The following is a 26,304-nucleotide window of genomic DNA, read 5'->3' on the forward strand; positions in this document are numbered from 1 at the left end:
TCCATTGCTTTCCCAGGCCACAAGCAGGGAGCTGGATGGGAAGCAGGGCTGCTGGGATTAGAACCGGCGCCCATATGGGATCCTGGTGCATGCAAGACAAGAATTTTAGCTGCTAGGCCACCATGTTGGGCCCGCAAAGCAAGATTTATTTAGGAAAGGGAGAAAAAGGGCCCCTGCCCTGACAGGAAGGGGTTCCAAAGAAGGAAAAACCCAGGAATGTGATGAAAATGGTGCTATGCGCACCACCTCAGGGAGGGGGTCGACTGATCCACCCCCAAGGGCAGAAAGAAACTTATTTGCAATGGCAGCAAAGTCCATCACCTCACCCAGAACTAAAAGCTATCCAAGGGTGGGACTGGTGGCTTCCTCCTCCCATTCCAATCATGCTGAGGGGAACAGATACGCTGATTCTGCCCTTCGGTTCCCCTCCAAGGGAAGAAGGTGCTCCTGGAGGGGTAAGAAATACAGAAGCAGGATTTTTCATTTTAAAGTGTAACTTTACCAGGGACCAGAGACTCTGCCTATTTTCCCCTCTGACTCCTCCTCCGGGATCCGAACTGGCACCCCTAAGGGATGCTGGCCCTTGAAGGGGGAAGATTAGCCTGTTGAGCCACAAGCACCTGCACAAATTTTAAAAACCAAACAAAACCCTCAGGAAAGGGCCCGGCGCGATAGCATAGTGGTTAAAGTTCTCGGGATCCTATATGGGCACTGGTTCTAATCCCAGCGGCCCTGCTTGTGGCCTAGGAAAGCAGTCGAGGACGGTCCAAAATTTGGGACCCTGTATCCATGTGGGAGACCCTGAAGATGCTCCTGGTTCCTGGCTTCAGACTGGCCCAACTCCGATTCCACTTGGGGAATGAATCAATGGACAAAAGATCTTTCTTTCTGTCTCTCCTCTGTATATCTGCCTTTCCATTAAAAATAAAATAAATAAATCTTAAGAAAAAAAAATCAGTAGTTAGCTGAGTCAGGTTCCGATCCTGACTCTACCACTTCCTTTCAGTGCGTGTGACTTTGGGTAAGTGCACTGATGTGTGCCAATCTCAGAGTCCCCGTGGGTAAAAAGCGGCATGACAATCCCAGCGCCTGAGCAGGGCGACTGTGAGATCTGGCAGGGAGGAGGGGAAGAGATGCAGTGAGACAGAACCAACTCAGGGCGACCACCCTCGCTCCCACTTCTGCGAGAATCACCAAGGTGCCAAACGCCCCCTCCCCGGTTCAAGGTCACCCAGGTACACTGCCGCCAGCCCGGGATCCGCAGGACGAGGCCTGGGGCGGCCAGCCCCGGGAGAACCGCAGGGAAACGCTACTTGAGAAACTTGGGAAGGCGGAGACGCTGGAGCCAGGGAACACAGGCGGGGCCTTTGCAGCCCCGCTCGCTCCCGCTCCTCCTAGGGGGGCCCTCTGCTCCTGCTAGCGGTTCCCTAGTGGCCCCTTGGCACGAAGGGCGCTGCCCGAGCGAGCGGACCCGCTGGTCACCTTGCGTCCTCGGCGCGCTCTCCAAGGCGAGGGGAGCGCACGGGCGGCGCGGGCGAGGAGGTCTGCGCAGGCGCGCCGAGGACGCCTGTGGGGCCCGCGCTTTACGACACTTGCGCGGCAGCGGCGGGCCGGCCACTCGGCTCTCCTTCGCGACGGTTCGGCCGGGTGCCGCTGGCGGCCGTTGCCAGGGTGGGGGTCGCTTTGCGGCATGGCGATGGCGGAGGGCGAGCGGACGGAGTGTGCTGAGCCCCCCCGGGACGAACCCCCGGCTGATGGCGCTCTGAAGCGGGCGGAAGAGCTCAAGACGCAAGCCAACGACTATTTCAAAGGTGCGCCCGCGCCGGACAGGGGTGGACAGCGGCCCAAGGCCCGAGGCGAGGGGGATGCCGGGCCCGCGCGGAACCATGGCAACGCGGAGCGGCAGTCGGGGCGCGGGGCAGGCACCACCAAGTGACCGGGCGTGGGGAGGCCCAGGATGGCGCTTGCAAGGGGCAGACACGGTGTGGGTGCTCCTGAGGGGCATCTGACTGCTCCCTCAAAGTGGCGCACGGAGTGAGGGGAGGCTGCCCTGAATGCTGCCGGGCGTGGGGCAGGAAGAGGGCACCCCGAAAGGGGCGCTCCTTGGAGAGGGCTGGGTGAGCGCTGAGACCTGAAGGGGGGACCCTACGGCCCTGAGTTATACGTAGGGTCGGGGGAGACCTGGAGTGTGTGTGGTGTGGGGAGGGAGGGATTGTGGGGGAGGGGAAAGGCTGGTGGACAGGGAGGACGGATGGGAAGGTGGGGGAAGGAAGGAGGAGGAGGAGACCGTGGGGGACACGTCCCGGGAAGCCCTTGGGCACAGAAGAGAGGGAGCCCTAAGAATCGCTTGGGAACAGGAGCACAGATCTCATTCATTCATTCATTCATTCAGTGTTTGCTGAACACGTGTACAGTATGCCGGGGACTGCCCGAGGCCCTGAGAAGGAGGAAGCCATGTGGCCCGGCTTGTGACTTAGCTGGAGAATTCAGATGTGGACCACGGCGTGCAGACAGGTGTCTTCTGTAAAGGAGGCCACGTGTGCTGAGACCCTGGGGTGGAGCGTGAGGGGCTGGTGTCATTGGAGCAGTAGCCAGTGAGTTGGGACAGGGCCCAGGTCATGCAGCAGGCTCCTCTATCGCCAGAGCAACAGCTGCTTTTCTGAGAGGAGACCCTTGAGTGGCCTGAGGGGTCCCCTCTGGGCTGGGTGTGGTCCTCATTGGAAATGACCTGGGAATGGGTGTTTGCACCTGGAAGGAGACCTGGGGTGCAGGACCCTAGAAGCCTGCAGCCAGGGAGGAGGAGGAGGGGCTGGCGGGGTGAGCAGGAAGACAGAAAGGGGGTCGGGAATGAAAACAGAGAAGACAGAGGGGTTGGGGTTCCCCCGTGAGGTGCTGCCCTGGCCAGCACTGAGCGCTGACCAGGGGTCCAGGCCCCAGGAGGCTGGTGTTGGTGACCGAGTGGCCAGCCAGGGGAGCCACAGGCATGTGAACAGGGAGGAGAGATGAGGAAGTGGAGACGGCAGGTGCTGGCCAAGTGTTTTGGCTCTGAAAGAGAGACAGAGATCTTCCCTCCCCAGTTGGCCATAGCAGCCAGGACTGGGCCAGGCCGGAGTCAGAAGGCAGGCCTCCCATGTGGGCGCCGGGCCCATGCAGTTGGGCCGTCCTCTGCTGCTTTCCCAGCCACCTGAGCAGGGATGGGTCAGAAGTGAGGCAACCAGGACACGAAGAATGACACCAGCACCCATGTGGAATGCTGGCATAGCAGGTGGTGACTTTACCTGCTGTACCCCTCTTTTTTTTTATTTTAACAATGAGGTAGACTAGAGAGGGCTCTCATTGGGCATATTCAGAACTCAAAGCTGGAGAAGGCGGGGTGGCCTGGGGGTGGGGAAAGCTGGCCTGTGGTGGGGCAGAGAGGGATTGAAGGGGGTCTGGTGGAAGCTGAGGACCCAGGTTGGGCCTCAGAGGCCAAGCTGCGGTCTGTGGCGTCCTGTTCCGGGGTGGGGGTGGGGGAGCCCCAGAGGTTTTAGGAAAGCAGTGACTTAATCTGGTGTAACAGGCGTGGGGGAATGTTTGCCTGCAGGCAGGAGCCGGCATGGTGAACAGGTAGGCTGGTGCTGCTTCCCCGAGCTGCGGGAAGGAAGTGGATTGGAGAAGTGTTGCAGAGAGGAAATCCGAGGGGGCGGATACCGCGGGCAGGAAGAGCCCGTGGTAAAGGCCCCCCGGCTTGGTGGAGGCTGTCTGCGCTTTCCCTGCAAGCTAGGGCTGCCTCCCATGGGGGGCGCTCAGCAGGTGTGTGCTTTGCAAAGACCCCCTGTACAGGAGAACACAGGGCAACCCAAGCCGGAGCAGGGCTGTGTGCCCAGGAGCCAGTAAGGGGCTGCACAGGTGGGCTGACCTGCCAGAGCCAGTTCATCCACATGGGGCATGGGGGCTGAGGACTGCAGGAAGAGGCTGAGTGGTCAGGCGGGCTGGACACCATGGCCATCTGCACCTGGGGCCCTGGGAGAAGCAAGCGGGTGGCTTGCTGCGGGGGCCAGGTGAGCAGCGCCAGGAAGCCCCGGAACTGGGCAGGCACAGCAGAGGGCACGGCTGCTGGCTGGCAGGCAGTGGCAGGCACACAGCCCCGGGCTGCCGAGCTGTGGGAATAACAATAAAAAGAATAATTACCGCTCACTTTAATTGAGCCCCCGTGGTGGCCAGGAAGCGGCGGCCAGGCACGGGTGCTGTGGCCGGGAGCAGCCCTGTTTGTTTTATAGAGGAAACAAGACACAGAGAAGTGAAACCACCAGCCAAGGTCAGAGCGGGTGAGCCCCGGCCGGATATCCCCTTCCTCCCACGTGCCCAGCACTCATGTCTGGAGGCCACGCCAGAGCCCTGCTGGCACTCCCGGGAAGAGGATGCTCCTGAGAGGGGAGCCTACCTCCAGCCACTGGTCCTCTCAGGGCTCACTCCATAGTCCTGGAGATGAACCCAACTTAACCCCTGTCCCCAGGCCTTGGTGTCCCCAACCTGTAAGATGTGGGGGGTGCTTCCGCCCCACGTAAGTGTCCTGGGTAGAGAGACCTTGGGGAGGAAGCACATCGCTCAGGCCACTTGGCTGCGGAACCCCGGGGCCTGTGACCTGGCCTCCCTGGGACTGCACCTTCTCACCTCTGAAATGGAAACTGGGGGAGTCAGTGTGCACGGCAGCAGGCGTGGCGTGTTGGGAGCCTGGCCTCCGATCTCTGCTGCCTCGCACTCTGAGTCACCCGCTCATTCACCTCCTCCTCAGTCTGGCCTCCTGAGCAGCGGCCCCTTCGCCCACGCGTGTTCGGGGAACCCGCGCAACCACCCGGTGAGGCCACACCTACCAGGACTCCCCAGTTCTGATGGGGACATAGGCTCAGACAGGGCGAGGTGTCTGCCTGAGGGCCCGGCTGAGGGGTGCACCAGCCAGTGGGCATGCCCTGACAGTGCTGGCCCAGAGCGGCAGGGGCAGCCCACTGGCTCACTTAGGTCTGGGGGGCTTCCTGAAGGAGTGGACTTGGGAGCCACTTGGAAGATGGCCAGAGGTTAGCACTGCTGCTGTGTGCCTGGCCGCCCCCCTAGGGTGCTGCTCCCCTCTCGGGTCAGCCTCTCTTTCTCCGGGTCACCTTCCCTTCATCCTTCCAGCAGCCACTCGTGGACCTTGGGTCGCTCCTCCTCCAGGTCTCACCTTGTGCCCCTCCAGGCTGCCGCAGCGTCACCCCACTATCTCAGGGAATCTGTCTCCTGCCCTGGATTGTGAGCCTAGGAAGAAAGACAGCCTCAATCCTGGAGACTTGGGGTGAACCCACAGGCAGATCGGAAGTGGTGAAAAGTGGGGGACTCCCCTTTGAGGCCAATGGCAGGACAAGGGAGCTCTAACCCACACGGGGCACGCAAGTTGTCCAGAGACACCCAGTGAGGCAGGAGTCAGGTCCAGGCCCCCCACCCTGTGCCGGTCTCAGTCTGCCAGCCCCGGGCCTGGGAGTGAGCTCACAGAACACAGCTGGAACTGGGGGTGCGGGAGATGGGGGGAAGGGGTCTGGACACAGGTCCTCCCCTCTGCCTTCCCTTCCTTTAAGCACATTTAGTCATTTGTTCACCTCATCATGACTTCCTCACGGCTCTGGCCTTGCTTGGAGTTCCTCCCTTCCCCTCGCTGTGTGACCCGGAGAGTGGGCCTTCCCTCTCTGAGCTGCAGGCCCCCCCACTTCTAGAGACGGGGGGTTAGGTGGTCATCCTTGGGGTGTACAGTGGGCTCGGTAGAGAATGGGACAGCACCTGCCTGAGGCTACAGGGCGGGATCACTGTGGTTGGTCTGTAAAGTGAGCCCCCATGTTCTTCCTCCGAGGAGTGTGAGGACCCCACAGATCAGAACAGAAAGGGCAGGGCACAGCTGTGGCTCAGTAAGAAAAAAAAGCAATCTAACGTCATGCCCTGGGCCTGGTGTCGCACATGGGGAATGGCGGCGTCCAGACCCCACTGTGGCTGCCAGATCCGGGGGGCATCCCCCATCAGCCCCCCCGGCTTCTCCTCCTACCCTCCCCCGTCGCAGCAGCCCCCTCCACCTCAGCCTCCTCAGCCTCTCACTGGTCCTCAAGCCCAGGGCTTGTCCTCCCGAGGGGCACCTGTGGTTCGCCCTGTCGGGGGCCCTGGCTCCTGCTGGGAGGGGGGCAAGCTGAGGAGCCGTTCCCAGGCTCAGCTGTGGACGGATCTCTGTCCAGCCACGAGGTCTCACACCCGCATCCTGCTCTGCCCTCACAGCCAAGGACTACGAGAACGCCATCAAGTTCTACAGCCAGGCCATCGAGCTGAACCCCAACAATGCCATCTACTACGGCAACCGCAGCCTGGCCTACCTGCGCACCGAGTGCTATGGCTACGCGCTGGCCGACGCCACGCGGGCCATCGAGCTGGACAAGAAGTACATCAAGGGCTACTACCGCCGGGCCGCCAGCAACATGGCCCTGGGCAAGTTCCGGGCTGCCCTGCGAGACTACGAGACGGTGAGCCGGTGGAAGGGGCAGGCTGGCTGAGGAGGGGCAGCCACCAGGGTGTGGCAGGCCAGGCTGGCTGGTCCCACCTGGGCCACTCACTCATGCAGCCAGGAGGCCACCTGGGTCCCAGCCCCACTCTGCTGTCACACACTTTGTGGTCCTGGAGAGCTGTTACTTGGGAGGGTAGGACTGTGGTCACTCCCATTGTTCAGATGAGGAAACTGAGGCTTCGAAGGGTCAGATTATCTGGCCAGGAACCAGCTGATAAGCGGCAGAGCTGGGATTTGAGCTGCAGCAGCCTGGACCCCCAAGTGGGTGGGCAGCATGAGGCCGTGCCTAGTGGGTTGGGCTGTCCCCACCACCTGTGGACTGACTTCAGCCCTGTCCTGCCATTTCATGCCCCACCTGCTCTGAGTACCTGCCCAGGCAGGGTGGCAGCCACACTGGCCTGAGCAGCTGGTCCGCAGTTGGAGGGAGCCAGGTCACTTGGCCTGGACCAGCTGCTGGCCTGGGCTGGAGAGCAGGCGTCAGGACAGCTGAAGGCCTGAGGCAAGGCCACAGCCACGGCCAGGGTCCACTGTGTCAGAGCAGGGGCAGGATGTGGAGGAAGAGCAGAGCAGATTCCCTTCAAAGTGGGACTCCAGAGCCATCCCCTGGCCAGGCCCCACCCTTGTTGTCCATTGGTGCCCCAACCTGGAGTGGCCGCCCCCCGGGAGGTGGGGGCTCTGGTTAAGTGGCGTGAGCAAAGGTTACTGGCGGTAATGAGTAACCCAGGAGACGGTACAGGTGTGGGACAGGTCTCAGCCACAGTCCAGCTGCAGGCAGGTCTTTGTGCAGGCGGGAACAGGGCTCTGCTCATGCACTCACCTGGCTGGGCCTGAGCCTGAGTCCTCGGTGAGGCTGGCCAGTGGCTGTAGCCAGCCTGTGGATGGCCCGCATTGGAGCTGCACCCAGGCCCCATGGAGGGCAGGTCAGGGGGGCCGCATGTCACACCTATGCTGACATGGTCCCCCTCCTCTGCACGGGCAGCCTGGGATCTGGGCCTGCCCAGGCCTGGTCCCCTGCCCCCCACACAAGTGGAGGCCCCCTCCGAGGCCACCAGCAGGGAAAAGGCAGCACTGGGACTTGAGCCAGCGGGCGCCAAAGTTACTGTGGCAGTTTGGCATCAGCCACAGATGAAGTGTGACCGTGACGTCTGGATGAGCATTGGTGTGTCGAGTGGGAGACAAAGCGTGGTCCTCACCGCACCTTGGTCAGTCTGCAGGTCACCGCTGTGGGGCCCTCAGCTCCATGGCCCCGTTGCAGCTGAGCCTGGGTACCAGCTGGGTGGCCCCCAGGGCCTCGGTTTCCGCCCCATGGTGCCCTGGACCCTGGTGTCCTTGGAGCAGGGCCTGCCCTGAGCCAAGCCTAGCACAAGTGTATGTTCCCTGTCTCAGCACTGCTGATGCAGACAGCAGGTGGTTGACAGAGCCCAGGGGAGCTGGGCGAGTCCCTGTTTTGCCCCGCCTCCAGGGTTGGGCCGCCACCCTCTGCAGTAGCCCATGAAAGTCCCTCCCCCTGCCCTCCCACACCCACATCTTCCGGTTAATGATGGCAGGTGACCCCATGTTGGCTTTGTACTGTGGCTTGGGTTTGTGTCTCGGCTGCTCTACTTCCCATCCTGTGGCCTGGGAAAACAGTCCAGAACGGCCCAAAGCCTTGGGACCCTACACCTGTGTGGGAGACCCAGAAGAAGCTCCTGGCTCCTGACTTCAAATCAGCTCAGCTCAGGCTATTGCAGCCACTTGAGGCGTGAACCGATGGATGGAAGATCTTCTTTGTCTCTTCTATTCTGTAAATCTGCCTTTAATTAAAAAATAATAATAATAGTGTTTTTTTTTTTTTTAATTCCTTGTCTGCTGAAAAACAGCAGTTCCAGTAGGTTCCAGCAACCCATTTCATGGCAGAACCTGAGTGGGGTTACAGGGAAGCTGTTGGCAGGCTGTAGTGTGACTAGGGGCCTCGGCCACCGAAAGTGGAGTGTGTGCCATCCCCTGGGGCTGCCCTGGCCCTGCCATGGGCATTCTGTGATAGCGAGTGTGCCCTGAAACACCTCGCTGGCATCCAGAAACCCCCACCATCTGCCCCCTGTACCTGCAGAGGCAGCTGCCTGACTTCCAGCAGGTGATATACACCTGCGGTCCCCTCCTGCCTGCAAGCTCTCCCAGTTGAAGGTACCACTTTAAAAAAATTCCTATTTGAAAGGTAGAATGACAGAGAAAGACCTCCTGTCCACCAGTTTGTGCCCTGGGTAGCAGCACCAGGCAGGGATGGGCTAAGCCGGAGCAAGGAGCCAGGAGCTGCCTCCCGCTCTGGTACACAGGTGCAGGAGCCCATGTGCTTGGGCCAGCCGCCGCCACCGCCTTCTCGGGCGTGTTAACAGGGAGCCCGATTTGGAAGCAGAGTAGCTGGGACATGAACCGGCACTGCAGTATGGGATGGCTGCTTAACCTGCTGTGCCATAATATGGCATCTCCAGGCTGCTGGCTCACTGTCCAGTAGCTGGCAAGGACCTGGGAGCAGGAGCCCAGTCAAGATCTCCGCTGTGGATGGCAGGGGCCTGAGCAAGCCGTAGCTGTTGCCTCCCAGCACTGAGCAGGAAGCTGCATTCTGAGCCCATGCCCAAGTTGGGCATCAGACCCAGTCCTGTGATGGCACAGTACCTGCCCCAAGGATGCCAGGTTTTGGGGGTGTTTGTGTTAAGATTGATTTATTTCCGCTGGAAAGGCTAATTTACAGAGAGGTTGACAATTGCTTCTCGGCCTTTTGGCTAGGATCAAGTGCAGAGAGGAGAGACAGATCTTCCATCTGCTGGTTTACTCCCCAAGTGTCCGTGATGGCCAGGGCTGAGCAGATTCAAAAACCAGGAACTTCTGCTGGACCTCCCATGCGGTGCAGAGTCCCAACATGTTGGGCAGTCCTGCACTGCTTTCCCAGGCTGCAAGCAGGGAGCTGAATAGGAAGTGAAGCAGCTGGGACATGAACCAGCGTCCATATGAGATGCTGGCACTGCAAGACAGAGGATTAGCTGGTTGGGCCATCACACCAGCCCTGATGATACTAGTTCTTAAAACTCTGTTTTGGGGCCTGGCGTGATAGTGCAGTGGTTAAGGTCCTCACCTTGCGTGCGCCAGGATCCCATATGGTCACCGGTTCTAATCCCGGCAGCCCTGCTTGTGGCCTGGGAAAGCAGTCGAGGACGTCCCAAAGCCTTGGGACCCTGCACCCGTGTGGGAGACCCGGAAGACCTCCTGGCTCCTGGCTTCAGATGGCTCAGCTCCAGCCATTGTGGTCGCTTGGGGAGTGAACCATCGGACGCAAGATCTTCTTCTCTTTCTCTCTGTGTATCTGCCTTTCCAATAAAAATAAAAATAAATCTTTAAAAAAAACCCTGTGTTTTGAGAGCACTGTAGAGTCACAGGCAGTTGTAATAGACAAATCCCCACCCCCCCGTGGTGAATGTCATGTTTCCATGTGAATGCTGCAGTCTGGGGACGGGCATTGGTAGAATCAAGATACCGCTGTATTTTTTAAAAAACATTTATTTATTATTTTTATTGGAAAGGCAGATACACAGAGAGAATGATGTTGCCTCTGTTGGTTCACTTCCCAAGCAGCCGCAATGACCAGAGCTGAGCCAATGCAAACTCAGGAACCAGGAGCTTCTTCCGGGACTCCCATGCAGATGCAGGGTCCCAAGGCTTTGGGCTGTCCTCGACCGCTTTCCCAGGCTACAAGCAGGGAGCTGGAAGGGAGGCAGGGCAGCCAGGATTAGAACCAGCACCTGTATGGGATCCCCGGGGATGCAACACAAGGACTTTAGCCACTAGGCTCCTGTGCTGGGCCCACCACTTTATTTTTTAATATATTGAAGTATTTATTTGGAAGAGAAAGATCTGTCCTCTGCTGGTTCACTCCCCAAATGCCAGCAGCAGCCGGGGCTGGACCAGGCTGAAGCCAGGAGCCAGGAGTTCAGTTTGGCTCTCCTTTGAGGGTGGCCAGGACCAGCCGCTGGAGCCCATCAGGGTACACGTTAGCAAAAAGCTGAAATTGAAAAGCGAGCTGAGACTTGAACCCGGGCCCTCTGAGACGGGACGCAGAGTCCCCCGCAAGTGGCGTGTTAGCTCTTTGCTCACCGCAGATATCACTGTCGAAAGAAAAGTGTAGTCAGCTGAGAGCCGGCTGGTCACTGAAGTCTGGAACACATGACTTCCCTGGAGCAGGGGCCAGAGCACTGTGGGAGGCTGTGGAGGTGGGCGCACCCACCCAGAGAGGCCGGCCCCAGCTTGTGGTGCCTCCTCGCAGGGTGCGCAGGGGACCCTGGGGCGGGAGGCAGCAGGAGCCCTTGGACCCTGACCCAGCCCTTCCCTCTGCATCGTCCTTGGCTTATGCCCTGCCGCCCCAGCCTGCCAGCCCCGCAAGAAGGAGGCCCGGCCCTGAGGAAACGCTGGGTCCCCAAGTCTTCCACCTGAGGGACAGGCCTGTCCCCAGCATGTGCAGGGCTAGGGTGAGGGAGTCTGAGGAAGAGCTGGGGGTGAAGTTGGGCATTTGGGCAGAGCCGTTTATGTAAATTCCTGGAGCTCAGACGAGCTGGCTGGTCCGGGGACGGGGGTGTAGCCTGGCAGTTAGTGCTGGGCAAACAGAAAGTGGAAGGCTGGGCTGGGCCTTGTGGGCCAGGGCGGCTTGGACTATATCCCGGGGCGTGGACTCAACCTGTCTCCCAGGCACGACTCCAGGGCCCATCTGGTGCTGCCTGCCTCACACCACACCCATGCCCCACGTGGAGCTGCCTGGCTGGGTGCACTAGCTGGTGCCTGCCCATGCCCCTCCCAGCCCACAGGAGTCTCTTGACTCAGCCTGCCAGGTGTTCCAGGGGGCGCTTCCGCTCGGTGGGGGCCAGCCCTAGAGCTGGGTGAGCAGGCAAGGCGGGATCCAGGCACTTAGACGGAGGCGCGGAGGGATGGGGTCACTTGCCCAAGGTCACATGTCAAGTGTCAAGTGGAAAAAACAAAGGTCTGAACCTGGCCTTGTCAGATTTTTGTTTTTAAGATTTATTTTATTTGTTTGAAAGGTAGAGTGACAGAGAGTGGGGAGAGAGGGAGAGAATCTTCCATCTGTTGGTTCACTCTCCAGAAGGCCGCAAGGGCTGGGGCTGGAGGACCAGGCCGAAGTCAGGAGCTAGGAGTCCGTGGGGCCTCCCGCGTGGGTGGCAGGGGCTCAGGCACCCAGTCTGTCTTTAGCTGCTTTACCATGCGGGATCAGAAGCAGAGTGCCGGGATTCAGACCTGCACATTTCTGTACGGGATGCCAGCATCACAGGTGGTGGCTTAGTTCACCATGCCGCCCCCCAGTCTGCCTTTGAGCTGGGAGGATCTGGTTCTGCAGATGGGGTGGGGGCAGGCTCTGTCATCCAGGGGGCACCGGTGCTTGTCAGAGGTGGTTAGGTTCAGTGGGCACAGAAGCGCCACTGCTGCTGGGGCCAGCTCTTTCCTGGCATTGCTGTCGTCTTGTTTCCCCCTCACTGGGAAACCTCAGGAGGCTCCCTTGCCTGGGCTCGAGCCCGAGGGACCCCCCATCTCATCCCTTTGGCAGAGGAGATCGAGGGGAGCTGTGTGTTCCGAATCTCTCCTGAAGCCCTGAGTGAGCAAGCCATGTGCTGCTGCTGCCTGGCCCTGCCCAACCTCTGCCCGGCCCTGTCCGGCCCCTGCCCAACTCCCGCCATATGCTGGGCCTTGAACCCATTACTTATGTGTCAGCAGCCCTGGCAGGCGGAACCCCTTGTCACCCCCATTTTACGGGATATTTTCGGGATCAAGGTCCAGGGCCCTCCACGTGAGTCTGGGATGCTACTTGTTTCTGTGGCCAGCCCATCCCTGACTCTCCTCCTGGCCCCGAGCCTGCAGCTGTACTCAGGGCCTCCGGCTGGCCAGCTGTGCATTTCCCAGGGATTCCTCCTGGCAACCTTGTGGGCATAAGGTCCACCCCTCACAGCGCCCTGTGGACACCTCTGTTAATGCCCAGTATTGGGGTACAGAAGCAGAGGTCTGGGTTGCAGATGGTGAGCCCAGGCAGTCTGACTTGAGCATCTGCAGGGCGCAGGCCTGGGCCAGGCGCCGATTCTTCGCCTCATTGGGCCTGTGCACTGATGCCCCACCTCCCCCCGCAGGTGGTCAAGGTGAAGCCGCACGACAAGGACGCGCAGATGAAGTACCAGGAGTGCAACAAGATCGTGAAGCAGAAGGCCTTCGAGCGGGCCATCGCGGGCGACGAGCACAAGCGCTCCGTGGTGGACTCGCTGGACATCGAGAGCATGAGTGAGTTGGCCTGCGCACCCCGCGGGGGAGTCCCTGCCCCGTGTCCCACACACGCAGGGCTGCCCGCAGGCTGCCATGGGCCGTTCCCCTGCCCCTGTTCCTAGGAGTGCCTCAGGTCACGGCAGCTGGGCCCCCAGGGGTGGGGGAGCCCTTGGAGACCTCCATGACTGCACCTCAGGGTACATTCTGCCACATGTGCGCAGGTGGTCACCAAGCGTCTGCTGCCCACCAGCCACATGCCAGGCCTGCAGTCCCAGCTGGGAACAAGGCAGCTCCCGGCATGGTGGCCCTGAGGCTGTGGCGGGAGCGATGGCGAAAGGCAGGCGAGCAGGCGGCGGCGCCCTCGCTTCAGGGAGGGTGGGGTCAGGCCAGGCCTGACACTGGGCCTGGAGGTGGCTGCAAGTCCCATGCTCTGAGGGCACAGCCCCCCACTTCCTATGCTACCTCTGTAAGTTGGGCTCCTGGCAGCCCTTGTCCAGTGAGATGGGTTTTCTGGGGTATCTCTCGGAGCTTGGGGAAATCTTAGTGGGGCGGTGGTTTGCTGTAGTCCATGTTGCAGATGTGGGTGAGAAGGGTGACCCAGGGCTCGGTGAGGCCGAGAGGGTTGGAAGCTGCTGCTTGCCCCGAGTGGGGCACAGCTCTTGCTCTGGGTTGGCCGGCTGAGTAGCCATGCGCAGCGACAGGCCCCGACAGCAGCCGGAGGTGCCGCGTGGGTGGGTCTCGCCAGAGTTCCTGTCCTGGTGAGACGGGAGCAGCGAGCCGTGGGGCGCACTGGGTTGCATTTGTGCCGTGTGTCAGGCTGACACTCGCCTGTTGGTGGTTCAGCTCCGGGGCTGCACCTGCGGGCTGCGGCTCTGCTGTGGCCCTTACCCCACGTTGGGCAATCGGTCAGGCTTAGCACAGCAGCCCCGTGCCCGCTGGCTGTCCCCTGGGGTTTGCAGGCAGATGGGGGCGGGCCTGTGGGGCATCGTGCCTTGTCAGGCTGTCACGGCCGTCCGTACCCTGTCCTCCCTGGGCTGGTACAAAAGCATCCTAAGATCAGCCTGAGTTAGGTTTTTTGTTTATTTATTTTATTTGAAAGAGTTAGAGAAGGAGAGACGGAAAGATCTTCCATCTGCTGGGCTAACTCCCCAACTGGCCACAATGGCCGGAACTGACCTGATCCAGAATCACGTGCGTTGTCATTGCTCGTCCGTGGAGGGCGCTTCGGGCTAAGGCCCGGCTTGTGGGCTTCTGGAGCGGGCACCCTGAGGACATGACACAGCTGCCAGCCCTGGGTGTCAGCGAGCTCAGAGTAGTCATGGACTTGGGGTTCCATAGGATGTAAGCCAGTAGGTCCTCCTTTCCCCTCAGCTGCTCCCTGCCCGTGTTCACATGCAGACGTCTCTGGAAGGGCCGCTGGGGCCAGTCCGCAGTCAGCGAGCGCCTTTCCTGCTCTGGGCCCGTGTGGCTCGAGCACGGCTGTGAGGGCGAGAACTCCCGGCCGGCTCCCCCTTCCTTGCTCTGTCCAGTTTGCTCAGTTCTGGAGGAGGCGCCACCATGCCAGTGGACCCTGGGGGATTCTGGCGCGTCCCAGCTCCCGCTTAGGAATTGTCCACACCTGTTCTGATGAGAGGAGAAAAGCAGTAGGGGAAGTGGAGTAAGAAGTGTCGTCCCCACACAAGCGTGCTGTCTCGGGGCCTCCCCTCCCAGCCACCGGACACAGGGCTGTCTAGTGGGGACACTGCTCCCACCCCGCAGGCCACAGCTGCCTGCCATCCATGGTTTCCTAGTCCTCGGTGGCTGTGCTGAGCAGGCCCGGAGGATGCGTGTCAGCCCTGTCCCGTTGGGACCCAGGAGGGGCTGCTGCTTCTGGCAGGCATCTGCTCCCCGCCATCCATGCACCCCTGGGACTCCCTTGGGTATCCCCATTGCATCTCCGTTGCAGGCCCGACCATGTGGCCAGGCCTCCAAGGTAGTGAGAGTTCAGACGGCGGGAGTGGAGAACTGGGCTGCCTACTTCGCCTTGCAGAAGGCATGGCCCATGCACCTGGGAACTTGGAGGAAGTGGGGACAAGTAGTGACAGAAGAGGGACAAATGTTGAGCCAGGACATAAGCATCAGGTCCTCAGAGTCCTCTAAGCCACCTCCCTGGTGATTCTCCTGTCTGGCTCACGAGCGGCCCCTTGGTGCATGTCCCGGAAAGAACGGCCCCTCTCTCTCCTGTCTTGTCAGTGCAGTGAACACGGGCACCTCGGGTCCCGCTGCTAGATGGTGTCTGCCCCTCCCCCTGCTGTCCCCACCCTGGCCAGTACGGTCTCCGGAGGAGCTGTCCCTGTCCCCTGGCAGCAGCACGGTGGCTGGCAGCCAGAACTCAGCGCCTGGAATCTGATCCGGCCGGCTGTGCATCAAGGTCAGGCCTGGCACCCGGTGACTTTGGCCTGAGCTGCAGCAGATAGCAGAGCAGCAAGCGGAGGGGGGCACTGCACCGTCCCATTTCCTCGCACGTCCAGGGGCCCGCTGTACCATCCCCCATTTCCTCGCACGTCCAGGGGCCCGCTGTACCATCCCCCATTTCCTCACACGTCCAAGGGGCCAGAGACCAGAACCGCCTCCCAAGTCCACGGGCAGTGAGGACTTGCTCATCTCCACTGACGGGCCCCTGGAGTAGAAGGATTTTTGTTGAGCTGTTGCCGAGCTGCTGGAACGGGACCATGGCCTAGAACTCAGGCCTCCCACTAACACCAAAGCCAGAGCGTCTTATAGGCACGTGGTTGGTTGGCTGTGGGGACAGTGAACCTGCGCTGCTGCACACAGCGGTGGGACCCCACTGTGGCAAAAGCACGCGGCAGAGGGGAGCGCGCTGCCTCTGGGTTGGGTGAGGCCGTGGCGGGTGTTGCAGGCCCCCAGGGGCTGGTCCTCGGGGCTGGGGAGTGGGGGTTGACTCCGTGTCTCCCCTGCTCCCTCCACGGTCCACACAGGAGGCTTCCATGGCCTCTGGCCACCAAGAGAACGGTGGGGCCCTCCCCACCAGCTTTTCCTCATTGGGGTCACTTCCATCGTCGTCCCCAGTACTTCGGACTGCCTGGCCATTTGTCGGGGTTCTTCTGACTGCCTCTTCGGGGGGCTTAAGGAGTTCTCAGTGCTCAGAGGAGACCCCCTGGGTTCTCTGGTTCTCTGAGAGGCCCTGCATGATGCAACCCAGGGGGCAGTGGTGTGAGACCTGCAGGGGGCACTGCAATGCCTTGGGGGCTTTTCAAGCTGGATGGCATCTGGCTGGCGGCTGCTCCCCTCCCTGTGTGGGACTGGGCAGTCATGACCTTGTCCTGCCAAGGTCATCCCTAGCACTGGCTGCCTGGCATCGCGCCTGCGTAGAGGGACCTTAGCGCGGACAGCTGTGTGCTGGCCCCGGGACCCTGGGTGCTGGAGTCTGGTGGCACCCCAGCCTGCCCCCACAGCCAGGCCTGCCCCGTGCCTCCCAAGGCCGCTGACGGTCCTTCCCCCGCTCACACACACTAGCCATCGAGGACGAGTACAGCGGGCCCAAGCTGGAGGACGGCAAAGTGACAATCACCTTCATGAAGGAACTCATGCAGTGGTACAAGGACCAGAAGAAACTGCACCGGAAATGCGCCTACCAGGTACCACCCCTGCCAGCTGCCTGCCACTCTGAGCCACAGTCGTGCCTCAGGTTACCATGTGACCTCGTCCAGTGCCCCAGCAGGGCAGGACAGGTGGTGCCCAAGACACAGACCTAGGGTCGGAGTGAAGGAGGTTCCGGCATCTGAGGCTGTGTGCAGGCTGCAGGCCGTCCCTGCCTGGGAGACTCCTCTGAGGGCAGCCAGCCTCGGGGTGTGGAGGGAGTGGCTGCCCTGGCCAGGACCCACTGCTCTGACCTCGCAGGCAGCTGGGGTCCACGCAGTGGGTTTGTTAGGCAGGTGACCCAGAGGAGTGTGGGTAACGGGGGTGATGGGAAAAGTGGAGCTGGAGGGCTGGTCCGAGTCACCCGCCCCTGGAACCCAGGAGAGCTGATACTAGCCCTGCGGCAAGGCTTCTCTGTTCTTGCTCCCCAGCTTGGCGTCCCTGGGATCTCACTGCACCACATTGGCCTGCAGCCAGGATCCCCAGTTTCTCTCCCGCCATGTGGGAGCTCTCACTCTCCCCTGATCTCTAAACACTCAGCCAGTTCCCCAACTTCTCACACTGAAAACTATCAGACCTGCAGAAGTGGTGGCAGAGCAGCGGCCACCGGCCGCCTGCTGCCCCGCGCACCTGGTGTTCGCATGCGTGGCATCCCCTCTTCCCTTGCAGTGAGCGGCCCTTGTCTTCCAGGCACAGGGTGTTGTCCTGCGTGGCTACAGTCCAGGGCACGCAGCCTGGGCGTGTGGCCAGGTGTCCCTGTGGTCGTCTGAGATGGCAGCACCTCCATCTCCAGGCCACTCTTCTGACGTCCCCCGCTGCCACCCAGGACCCTCCTGTCACCTGGGCTGCCCAGGAAGGGACTTCTGTGCTGGAGTCCAGGATGGTGGCCAGTGGCACATCCAGGCTCGCTCCTTGCGCCCCCTTGTGGCTCCCATGGATGGTTTCTGTGGCAGGAGAGCATTCCTTTATTTTGTTGGCTTATCCAGAGTCAAAGAGCGCGCTCCTGTCTGCCTCTCCCGTCTGCCGGCCACTTCCCAGGTGCCAGCAGCAGCAAGGAGGCTTTGCCTGGGCCAGAAGCACAATGCAGGTGTCCCGCGTGGCTGGCAGGACCTCCCGGGGGCACAGTAGCAGGAAGTGGAGGCAGGGACCTGACCCAAGACTCCAGCGTGGCACCCAGAGGGCCCCCAGCCCGGGTTGTCAGAGGGGGACCCAGACCCTCACTGTCTGCCCCGCCTTCCAGATCCTGGTACAGGTCAAAGAGGTCCTCTCCAAGCTGAGCACGCTGGTGGAGACCACGCTGAAAGAGGTGCGTGTTGGGGCTCACTGCCCGCCTCCCCTCCCTGCTGGCCCCAGGCCTTCACCCCTGCATGCTCCGTGCCTCTCCCGCCCCCCCCCCCCCCCGCCCCGGGTCTCTGTCCCACGCCCCTCATTCCCGCGACCCCTGCCTGCACCTCGCATGGATCGTCTCAGTCTGCCCTGACCTCCTGCCCCTCCCCTCACCTCTGCCCCCTCCCCACGTCTCTCTCTGGGCCCCTCCCTCTCCGGTGGCCTCTTTTCTTCCAGACAGAGAAGATTACAGTGTGCGGGGACACGCACGGCCAGTTCTACGACCTCCTCAACATATTCGAGCTCAACGGCTTACCCTCAGAGACCAACCCCTACGTATCCTTGTCAGCACAGCCGGGCCAGGCGTGGGGACGGGCAGACTGGCCTGGCGCTCGTGTGCCATGTGGCCCATGCTGGCGGCCCAGTGTTCTGAGCCCCAGGTTTTGTGCTGCGGCCTTCTGGCTTTGCACCTGCCAGCGTGGCGGTTCTGTCACCTCTTGGTTCCTCCGTTCCCTCGTGGTGTTCCCGGGCTGGCCCATGCCTGGCATCTGCCGCTCAGGCTGTGTGCTGGCGTGTGGCCGCTCTTGGCCGCCTGGGCCCCTGTCCCCGCAACGGCCAGGGAAGGGGCAGGCACAGGATTGCTGCCCCCAGGGAAGAGTGAGGGGATGGGGCAGGTGGGAGCACAGCCCCCAGGCCCACCCCTCCTCGGCCACTTCCTTAGCGGGACAGATATTCAATGGCGACTTTGTGGACCGCGGCTCCTTCTCCGTAGAAGTGATCCTCACCCTTTTTGGCTTCAAGCTCCTGTACCCTGACCACTTCCACCTACTTCGAGGTGAGTCCCGGGGTGGTGGGGCTGGGCCCTGGCGAGGCACTCACACTCCGGGAGGATGCGGGGCCAGCCCAGCCCAGGGGAGAGGAAGGGAGGCAGGAGCCGACTTCTCAGGGGTTCCTTGGCCTCCCGTGAGGGAGCCAGGGTGAGGCGAGAGCCTAGGATGGGGACAGGGAGGAGGCTACTGAACCCTGGCAGGAACTGGGAGGGCTGGTTTTCACTGGAATGACAGCCTGGGTGTGCGCCAGAGGGGCGGAGGCGGGTCTGAGGGACAGGGCCTCCCTGGGCTTGAGGCCGAGCCCCTGGGAACTGGCTGCCCGGGAGGGGCGTGGCTGCCCGGGAGGGGCGTGGCTGCCCAGCAGAGGTTCCAGGGTGGCCACAGTGAGCTCCCCAGGGAAGGGGCCTAGGCAGACAGGAAGGAGGGAGCGGCCTGCCAGTTCATGCACGGTGGTGCTCAGGACCCAGCCTCGCCCCAGTGCCCGGGACCTCCAGCGACCCACAAGCAGAGGGGACCCAGCCGTGGCCCAAAGCCAGGGAGGGGCTGGGGCCGTCAGGACAGCCTGCGCCTGTGGCCTGGGCACAGAGATCGTGGACCCAGCAGGGGGACGCAGAGCATCTTTGGCTCAGGGCCTGCATGCTGCCATGGGTGGTCCTCCTGAGGGTCTCTCCCCTCCGTCGGCCAGGCAACCATGAGACGGACAACATGAACCAGATCTACGGCTTCGAGGGCGAGGTGAAGGCCAAGTACACAGCGCAGATGTACGAGCTCTTCAGCGAAGTGTTCGAGTGGCTCCCGCTGGCGCAGTGCATCAACGGCAAAGTGCTGGTGAGCTGGCAGCACCTGTCCCGCCTGGCGCCCAGTCCGGGCCCGACCCCCTCACCGCCACCCCTTCCTCTGCCCACCAGATCATGCACGGGGGCCTGTTCAGCGAAGATGGCGTCACCCTGGACGACATCCGGAAGATCGAGCGGAATCGGCAGCCGCCAGACTCAGGTGAGGAGCTCTGCTGCCCAGGGAGTGTCGGGGAACCCTGAGCACCCCGTCATTTGCTTCTTCGTGAGCCTAACCATCGACCTCACAGGGAAATGTCACGGCCATGATGGGGGTGGGCATAGGCCATAGGGTCACCAGGGTTGGGGAGACAGTGTTGGGCTGGCACCCCAGGAGGCAACCTGCCTGTGTCCTGGGTGTGGCAGGGAGCATAAGGGAGTGACACAGCCTGGGCCATGGGCTTGACTGGCCTAGAACCTGTGGAACCTTCAAGGCCCAGGAGCTTGTTCCGTGTGCCTGGGGCAGTGGGGAGCCCCAGGAGGCGCGGCACAACTCGGGGCCTGCATTGTGACCTTGAAGGGTCAGGGTCGGAGTGGGTTGAATGGGGTCTGGCTAGGCCCACCCCAATTTGGACGGCCATGGGCTGGGTGCCCTCCAGGCCAAGAAACAGCTGACACTTCCCTTCACCCCTGCCAGGCCCCATGTGCGACCTGCTCTGGTCGGATCCGCAGCCACAGGTGAGTCTGTGGGGCCAGCAGATGGGGGCACAGGCGCAGCAGGTGGGGTGGGAGGGCCGTCTCTGAGCCCTCTCCCTTCCCGCTTCCCCCTGCCCCCTAGAACGGGCGCTCGGTCAGCAAGCGGGGCGTGAGCTGCCAGTTCGGGCCTGACGTGACCAAGGCCTTCCTGGAGGAGAACCACCTGGATTACATCATCCGGAGCCACGAGGTCAAGGCCGAGGGCTACGAGGTGGCGCATGGTGGCCGCTGCGTCACTGTCTTCTCTGCCCCCAACTACTGGTGTGTGTCCCCCCAGCCCCCGCCTGCTCCTTCTGGACCATAGGGGACAGCATGGATCCCCACCCCGCCCTGCCCTGAGCTGGCCCCCCACTGGCTGCCACCAAAACCCCTGGTCATTCAGAGCATTTCCGACAGGGGCCCCGCGTGTGGCCTCAGCCCGAGCTGCCTGGGCCTGGTTGAGGCAGAGACCCGCCCCAAGGCATTGCTGTCTCCTGAGGGTCCTCAAATCTGGGTGCCGTTCCTGGTCTCATCCCCTCGTCCCTCCCCGCCCTCCGCTGCCCTTGGCCCTCCACCTCTGCCAGGGCTGTGCTCCCACCCTTCACCCCTGCTGACCGCCGCCCCTGCCCCTACAGTGACCAGATGGGGAACAAAGCCTCCTACATTCACCTGCGCGGCTCTGACCTGCGGCCCCAGTTCCACCAGTTCACAGCAGTGGTGAGTGGTGGGCTGGGTGGGGGTGCGGGGAGGGGTCTGCCTGAGCATCCAGGGCGCAGTCTGATGCTTGTACCTTTGTCCCCCCTCCTCCCACAGCCTCACCCCAACGTCAAGCCCATGGCCTACGCCAACGCGCTGCTGCAGCTAGGGGTCATGTGAAGGCGGTGGGCAGCCTGCACCCAGAACCCCTCCGCTCCTGCCAGACCCCGGGCCGGCCAAGCAGGCCCTGCCCCAGGGTGACGCTGGACCCCCTTTTACTTTGTAAAGTTTGTATTTATTCCCCTTAGGTTCACAGAGGGGGTGGGGGCAGAGCGTGGGCTGGCCAGGGGTCAGCTCCCTGGCTGCAGGACGCAGGTGGCGAGGCTGGGGGCGGGGCTCGGCCCGGGCATTCTGGAGGGAGGCGCCTGGGACATGTGCCCACCTCGTGTGCATGGCTCCTCCCCCACTAAAGCAATAGGGCCCCACCGCCATAGAGAGATCCCGCCAGGGTCGTCAGGGATGCCCCCCACACCCCCACCCCTGATCTCGGGGTGGGGCCGGGCTGGGGCCTGCCTCCTTCCCCAGCTGTTTTGTCTGTAATTAAATATGTTAAAATAAAGTCATTATTGGAAGTCAGCCTGTGTCAGGTGCTGGAGCAGGGAGGGGTGGGGAGTGGTGTGGAAACCATTTGCTTGGGGGCCTCAGTGGGTTGGGAGCCTGGGCCAGTTCCCTGCCTGGCTGCCAGCCCAGCGCTTGCTCCCACTTGGCCCCGACCTCACACTCAACCCCGGCCCCAACCCCACACTTCACCCCAACCTCACACTTCACCCCAGCCCCTGCTCGGCTCCTGCCCGTGCGCTCAGCCCCAGCCCCTGCGCTCAGCTCCTACCCCTGCGCTCAGCCCCAGCCCGTGCTCAGCCCCGGCCCGTGCTCAGCTCCTGTGCACAGGGCCTATCTGTCTAACCTGAGCACCCAGCTATCACAGTAACGCAGTGGTTTTTATCGTCTTCATCATGGGGCTTCCTTTTTTATGATGCATATTTACCCAGACTCCTCCAGTTACTCCTGGTGTCCTGAGGCACATGGCGGGGCACATGGCGGGCGGTTAAGCTGCTGGCATTCTGCCTCAGCGTGTGGGTTCAAGTCCCTGCTCTGGCCCCCCGGGGACAGCAAGCCCTCCTGCCACCTGCATGGGAGACTTGGGTTGTTTGTGTCCAGTTCCCAGCAGCCACTGCTGTCGGCATTTAAGGTGAGCCACTGGGGGCTCCCTCTCCCCGTGTCTAATTTCCGAATGCAGGAAGACCTCCGCTGCAGCTCCACCATGCCCTCTCCCAGGCCGCCAGTCCAGGCGCGGTGCGGCCAGAGAATTGGGTCCAGGAGTCATGTGTGGCACACCGGACTCGGCTCCCTGTGCGAGGAGACCTGGCCGGCTCCCGGGGAGCAGGGCGAGCTGTGGTGGTACCGGTCAGTTAGCCTCATTATTGCGAGACTTTGCCTATTTAACCTGGACCCCATTCTAAATCCAGGAGCACCTGTTGTGGCTGATTCCAAGGTGCGCAGTGGACCTGTCCTTCCTCTTCCTCTGTCCTAGAATATTCTCATGCTGTCAGGACCAGCCCCTATCAGCCCTTCCTCCTGTCGGCCCTACCTACCCCAGTTAAAGCTGAAGTCAGATGTTTCCTGAGGGAAGAGGCCCTGGGACACAACAGCGTGGCCGCCAGCAGCTCCGCTCTCCTGGCAAGGCTGTTAGATCCAGCCGCTAGAACCAGCTGTGCTGTGGTTTGACCAGGCAGCGCAGGAGAGGGATGTATGGACGTCCGGCCCTGGGCTGAAGAGGTCAGGGGCTCCCACTGGTGTCACCCGGGGCAGCGTGTGCGAGCGGCCCCATGGAGAGTGGACAGCAGGCCTCCCCTGGACGCTGCATGAGACCCTTTCCTGATGTCCTGCCCCGGTAGCAGTGGGAGCCACAGAAAAACGCAAGCGTCCCAGGGCAGGGAGCCCCCACGGAATTCCCTAAGGAATCATCTCCAGGTGGCAGCACTGTGGCACAGTGGGTAAAGATGCCACCTGCAGCACTGGCATGCCCTATGGGCATCTCCTCCAGTCCCAGCTGCTCCACTGCTTATGACCTGGGAAGGCTGCAGGGGACGGCCCAAGTGCTTGGGCCCCTGCACCTACATGGGAGTCCCAGAAGAAGCTTAAATGCATCATGTGTGTGTCCAGGGATGACCCCCTGTACCGTTCCACCTGCTGACGCTGTCAGGTGCAGAAGGAAGCACAGCAGGCCTGGAGGAGGAGGTGGGATGGTGGGTGGGAGTGAGCCTGGTAACGCCCTCTCATCCTTCCTGCATCTTGGTTCCGACTGCCCACCTTGGGGGTTGCGCATGCCGCTTTGTATCCCCGCTCCCCTCCCAGGACATGGCCAGCAGCGCCCCTCCCTGTCTCCATGGTGCAGAGGAGTTCAGGTTTGCACTCTGAGGCCAAATTTGTATCCAGACCTGGGCTTTCGGTTCTGTATCTATCCAGACATGACTTGGGCTCCGTACATCCATCCTGCAGGCCGGCTCTGGTGGTGGGAGCTTGCAGTCACAGTCCTCGCTGTTCAGAACGTCCCTTCTCAGGCCTGGCACAGTAGCCTAGTAGCTAAAGTCCTGTCCTTGCACACCCAGGATCCCATATGGGCTCAGGTTAGTGTCCCGGCTACTCCACTTCCCATCTGTTAGATTCACTGACCGCCAGGTAAGGAACACAGCAGCTGCGTATAGAAAAGAATTTAGGGGTCCTTTATAACGGGGAACCACAGGTCATGGACTTCCCTTCCCTGTGTAGCAAAGCAGGGAGCTTACAGAGGAAAGAGGGAAAAAAAAAAAGCCAAAAAAACAGAAGAATCATGCAAGAGACTTTTAAACCCCTCTTGACACGGAGGCTGAAGTGGGGGTCACTTGGGCCCTTATTGGGTGGGGAGTATTGACTTGAGTCATTGGTGTAGCAGTGATTTCACTGCCTCGGGGGCCCCCCAGAATTCTGTGGTCCCTTCTGGGTCCCAGCCTGAGGTTACTGACCGACCGGACTCCAGGCAACCTCCACTCTCCTCCGGTAACCATGGCAACAATCACCATCCAGCTCCCCGCCTGTGGCCTGGGAAAGCAGCGGAGGGCGGCCCAAAGCCTTGGGACCCTGCACCTGTGTGGGAGACCTGGAAGAAGCTCCTGGCTTCGGATCAGCTCAGCTCTGGCCGTTGAAGCCACCTAGGAAGTGATCCATCAGACGGAGGATCTTCCTCTTCTCTATATCTGCCTTTCCAATAAAAATAAATCTTTTTTTTAAGAAACTTAAGAAAAGGTCCACTGGGGAAACAGGTGGGTGCAGTCCCTGCTGCCGCCACCGGAGGGCACAGTGCGGCGCGCTGCGGGGCCCGGCCTGTGTGACCCTCTGCCGCCAGCAGGTGGCGCTGCCGTCCCTTCCCTGGAACCTGGGCTAGCCTGGGCTCCAATTCAAGGACTCCCTTCCCCAACCCCCGGGACGGTTCAGTGTCGTCGGAAACCAGCGTCCTTGAGCGGCTGTACGCCTCCCCGGCACCCAGTCACCAACTCGCCAAGGTCCAGAGAAGAGGTCAGTGACCCCGGCGATTGGGGAGAGAGTGCCAAGCGGGTGGGACCACTGGCCCCTGGGTCACCCTGATGCAGCGAGCGAGGAATGTGCTGGAACGCGAGGTGGGGGGTGTCCAGAGGCAGGGAGGCGCCCCAAGGTCCTGCAGGTCCTGCAGGGATGGGCGCCCCACCCAGGGACTGGTGCAGGCTCTGAACAGCCACTGCAGAGGTGTGGCAGCAGAGGGGAGGGTCTGCCTGGGCAGGGGTGAGGCGCTGGGGGCAGGAGTGGGGATCCCCGGGGGCGTTTCTTGCAGGGCAGGGAGGGGCTTGCGTCTGCAGCGAGCTGGGAGGGAGGGGGCGACGCTGGAACCTGGGCCACCCCGTACTGCATGTGTGGCAAAGGGAGTGGATTTGAGGGGCAGTAAGATATTTTTGATTCTGTTTTAAGGTTAATTTTATTATTTTGATTGGAAAGTCAGATTTACAAAAAGGACAAATAGAAAGAGCTTCCATCCACTGGTTTACTCCCCAAGTGGCCACAAAGCCGGAGCTGAGCTGATCCGAAGCCAGAAGCCAGGAGCTTCTTCCAGACTCCCACACAGGTGCAGGGTCCCAAGGCTTTGGGCCGTCCTCGACTGCTTTCCCAGGCCACGGGCCGGGAGCTGGATGGGAAGTGGAGCAGCTGCGATCCATACCAGCATCCGTATGGGATCCTGGCACATTGGAAACAAGGACTTCAGCCACTAGGCTGCAGCGCCAGGCCCAGCAGTAAATAAAAAGTTCATTTTCACTTCTGTTTCCCAGATGACAAAGCTGAGACTCGGGATTCAGCAAGGGAGTCCGAACCCGGGTTTGTCTATCCTCTAGGGACCCCTCGTGTCAAGGACACTCTTGTTCCCCCGGTGAGGGACCTCGTCCGCCAGGGCAGTGAAAGGTCACAGACCCCACGTCAGCCCTTCCTGCCACTCCCTCTGAGTCTGGGCCAAGGCCTGGATTCCTGGGACAGGGAGTGGAGTGCACCCCATGGCCGACGGCACCCTGCACCCCCCAAGCGCCAAGCAGGAGCTGCAGGCCAGAAGCACCCGCAGGTGGCAGCCCGCAAAGAGTAGCACTCTGCCTCGGACACGTGTGTCTACACCACGTAGTCCCAGTGCACGAGGCCTCCGGACTGAAAGCTGCGCTTCGGGGAGCGTGCTTGGCCTGGCGGGTGAAGTCTCAGCCGATGCGATGTCTCCTGGGGGCCTGACACCCGCGTGGGAGACCAGGACGAAGCCCTGGCTCCGGGTTCCAGCCCGACCCAGCTCTGGCCATGGCGGCCATTGCAGGAGTCTGTAGCCTCTTGGTTTGCCCACCAAGAGCCCTGGTGGGTCTCGTTTGTTCTTGCGTGACAGTGGGCGGGGGCTGGGGCCTCCACTACGTCCCTGGTTCAGACAAGGCCTCGCTCACCTGGAGCGGAAATTCTGGTTTTCCAGACTGTGTCCCCGGAAGCCCCTGTGCCTTTTGAGGACCAGCTCTGCATTTGATCCCCTTTAGGTGAGAAATCCCACAGGGCCAGTTGCCCCTGGGGCTGCTGTGAGCTGGGGCTGGGACCACACCGCTCCGCGCACGCAGTCAGCATGCAGAGGCTGTAAGAGGGAAGGTGTGTGTATTGGGGGTGAGCAGCCCTCTCCCTGGCCACCCTGAGTTTCTGTATGGCTGTGTATGTGTGGTTGAAGGTGTGTGACATGGCCGTGTGAACACGTGGCCGTGACTGTGGGTGACCACGTGCTTGGCCGTCCAGTAGGGCTGCGGCTGCAGGGGGAGCCAGGGTGCATCCAACACAATGGGGTGGGGGGAAAGGGGAGCCCACGTGAGCACAACCCACGAGTAGCCATGCA

General features: G+C 61.6%; 1 protein-coding gene across 2 annotated transcripts; it reads left to right on the forward strand.

Annotated features, from left to right (window-relative positions):
* Nucleotides 1–1,587: 1,587 nt before the first annotated feature.
* Nucleotides 1,588–21,469, forward strand: LOC121154813 (serine/threonine-protein phosphatase 5). Of its 2 annotated transcripts, XM_040977847.1 has the most exons (13): nt 1,588–1,811; nt 6,271–6,512; nt 12,709–12,856; nt 16,355–16,476; nt 17,718–17,783; nt 18,041–18,139; nt 18,533–18,638; nt 19,319–19,461; nt 19,542–19,629; nt 20,104–20,144; nt 20,245–20,423; nt 20,777–20,858; nt 20,955–21,469. In XM_040977847.1, exons 1-13 carry the CDS (start codon nt 1,691–1,693, stop codon nt 21,015–21,017), a joined length of 1,500 nt encoding a protein of 499 aa, XP_040833781.1. In that variant the 5' UTR covers nt 1,588–1,690; the 3' UTR covers nt 21,018–21,469. The 2 variants fall into 2 exon arrangements, with proteins under 2 accessions (XP_040833781.1, XP_040833782.1); XM_040977848.1 differs by lacking the exon at nt 17,718–17,783 and having other exon boundaries at nt 1,600–1,811.
* Nucleotides 21,470–26,304: the final 4,835 nt, after the last annotated feature.

Source organism: Ochotona curzoniae, unplaced genomic scaffold, assembly GCF_017591425.1.
Source record: "Ochotona curzoniae isolate NIBS_2020 unplaced genomic scaffold, NIBS_Ocur_1.0 contig_2861, whole genome shotgun sequence".
In the NCBI taxonomy this organism is placed as follows: domain Eukaryota; kingdom Metazoa; phylum Chordata; class Mammalia; order Lagomorpha; family Ochotonidae; genus Ochotona; species Ochotona curzoniae.

Coding starts and splice junctions, on each gene's coding strand:
- LOC121154813 (XM_040977847.1), top strand. CDS start 1,691: ATGGCGATGGCGGAGGGCGAGCGGACGGAGTGTGCTGAGCCCCCCCGG. Junction 18,639..19,318: donor CCACTTCCACCTACTTCGAG/GTGAGTCCCGGG, acceptor TCCGTCGGCCAG/GCAACCATGAGACGGACAAC. Junction 20,859..20,954: donor TCCACCAGTTCACAGCAGTG/GTGAGTGGTGGG, acceptor CTCCTCCCACAG/CCTCACCCCAACGTCAAGCC.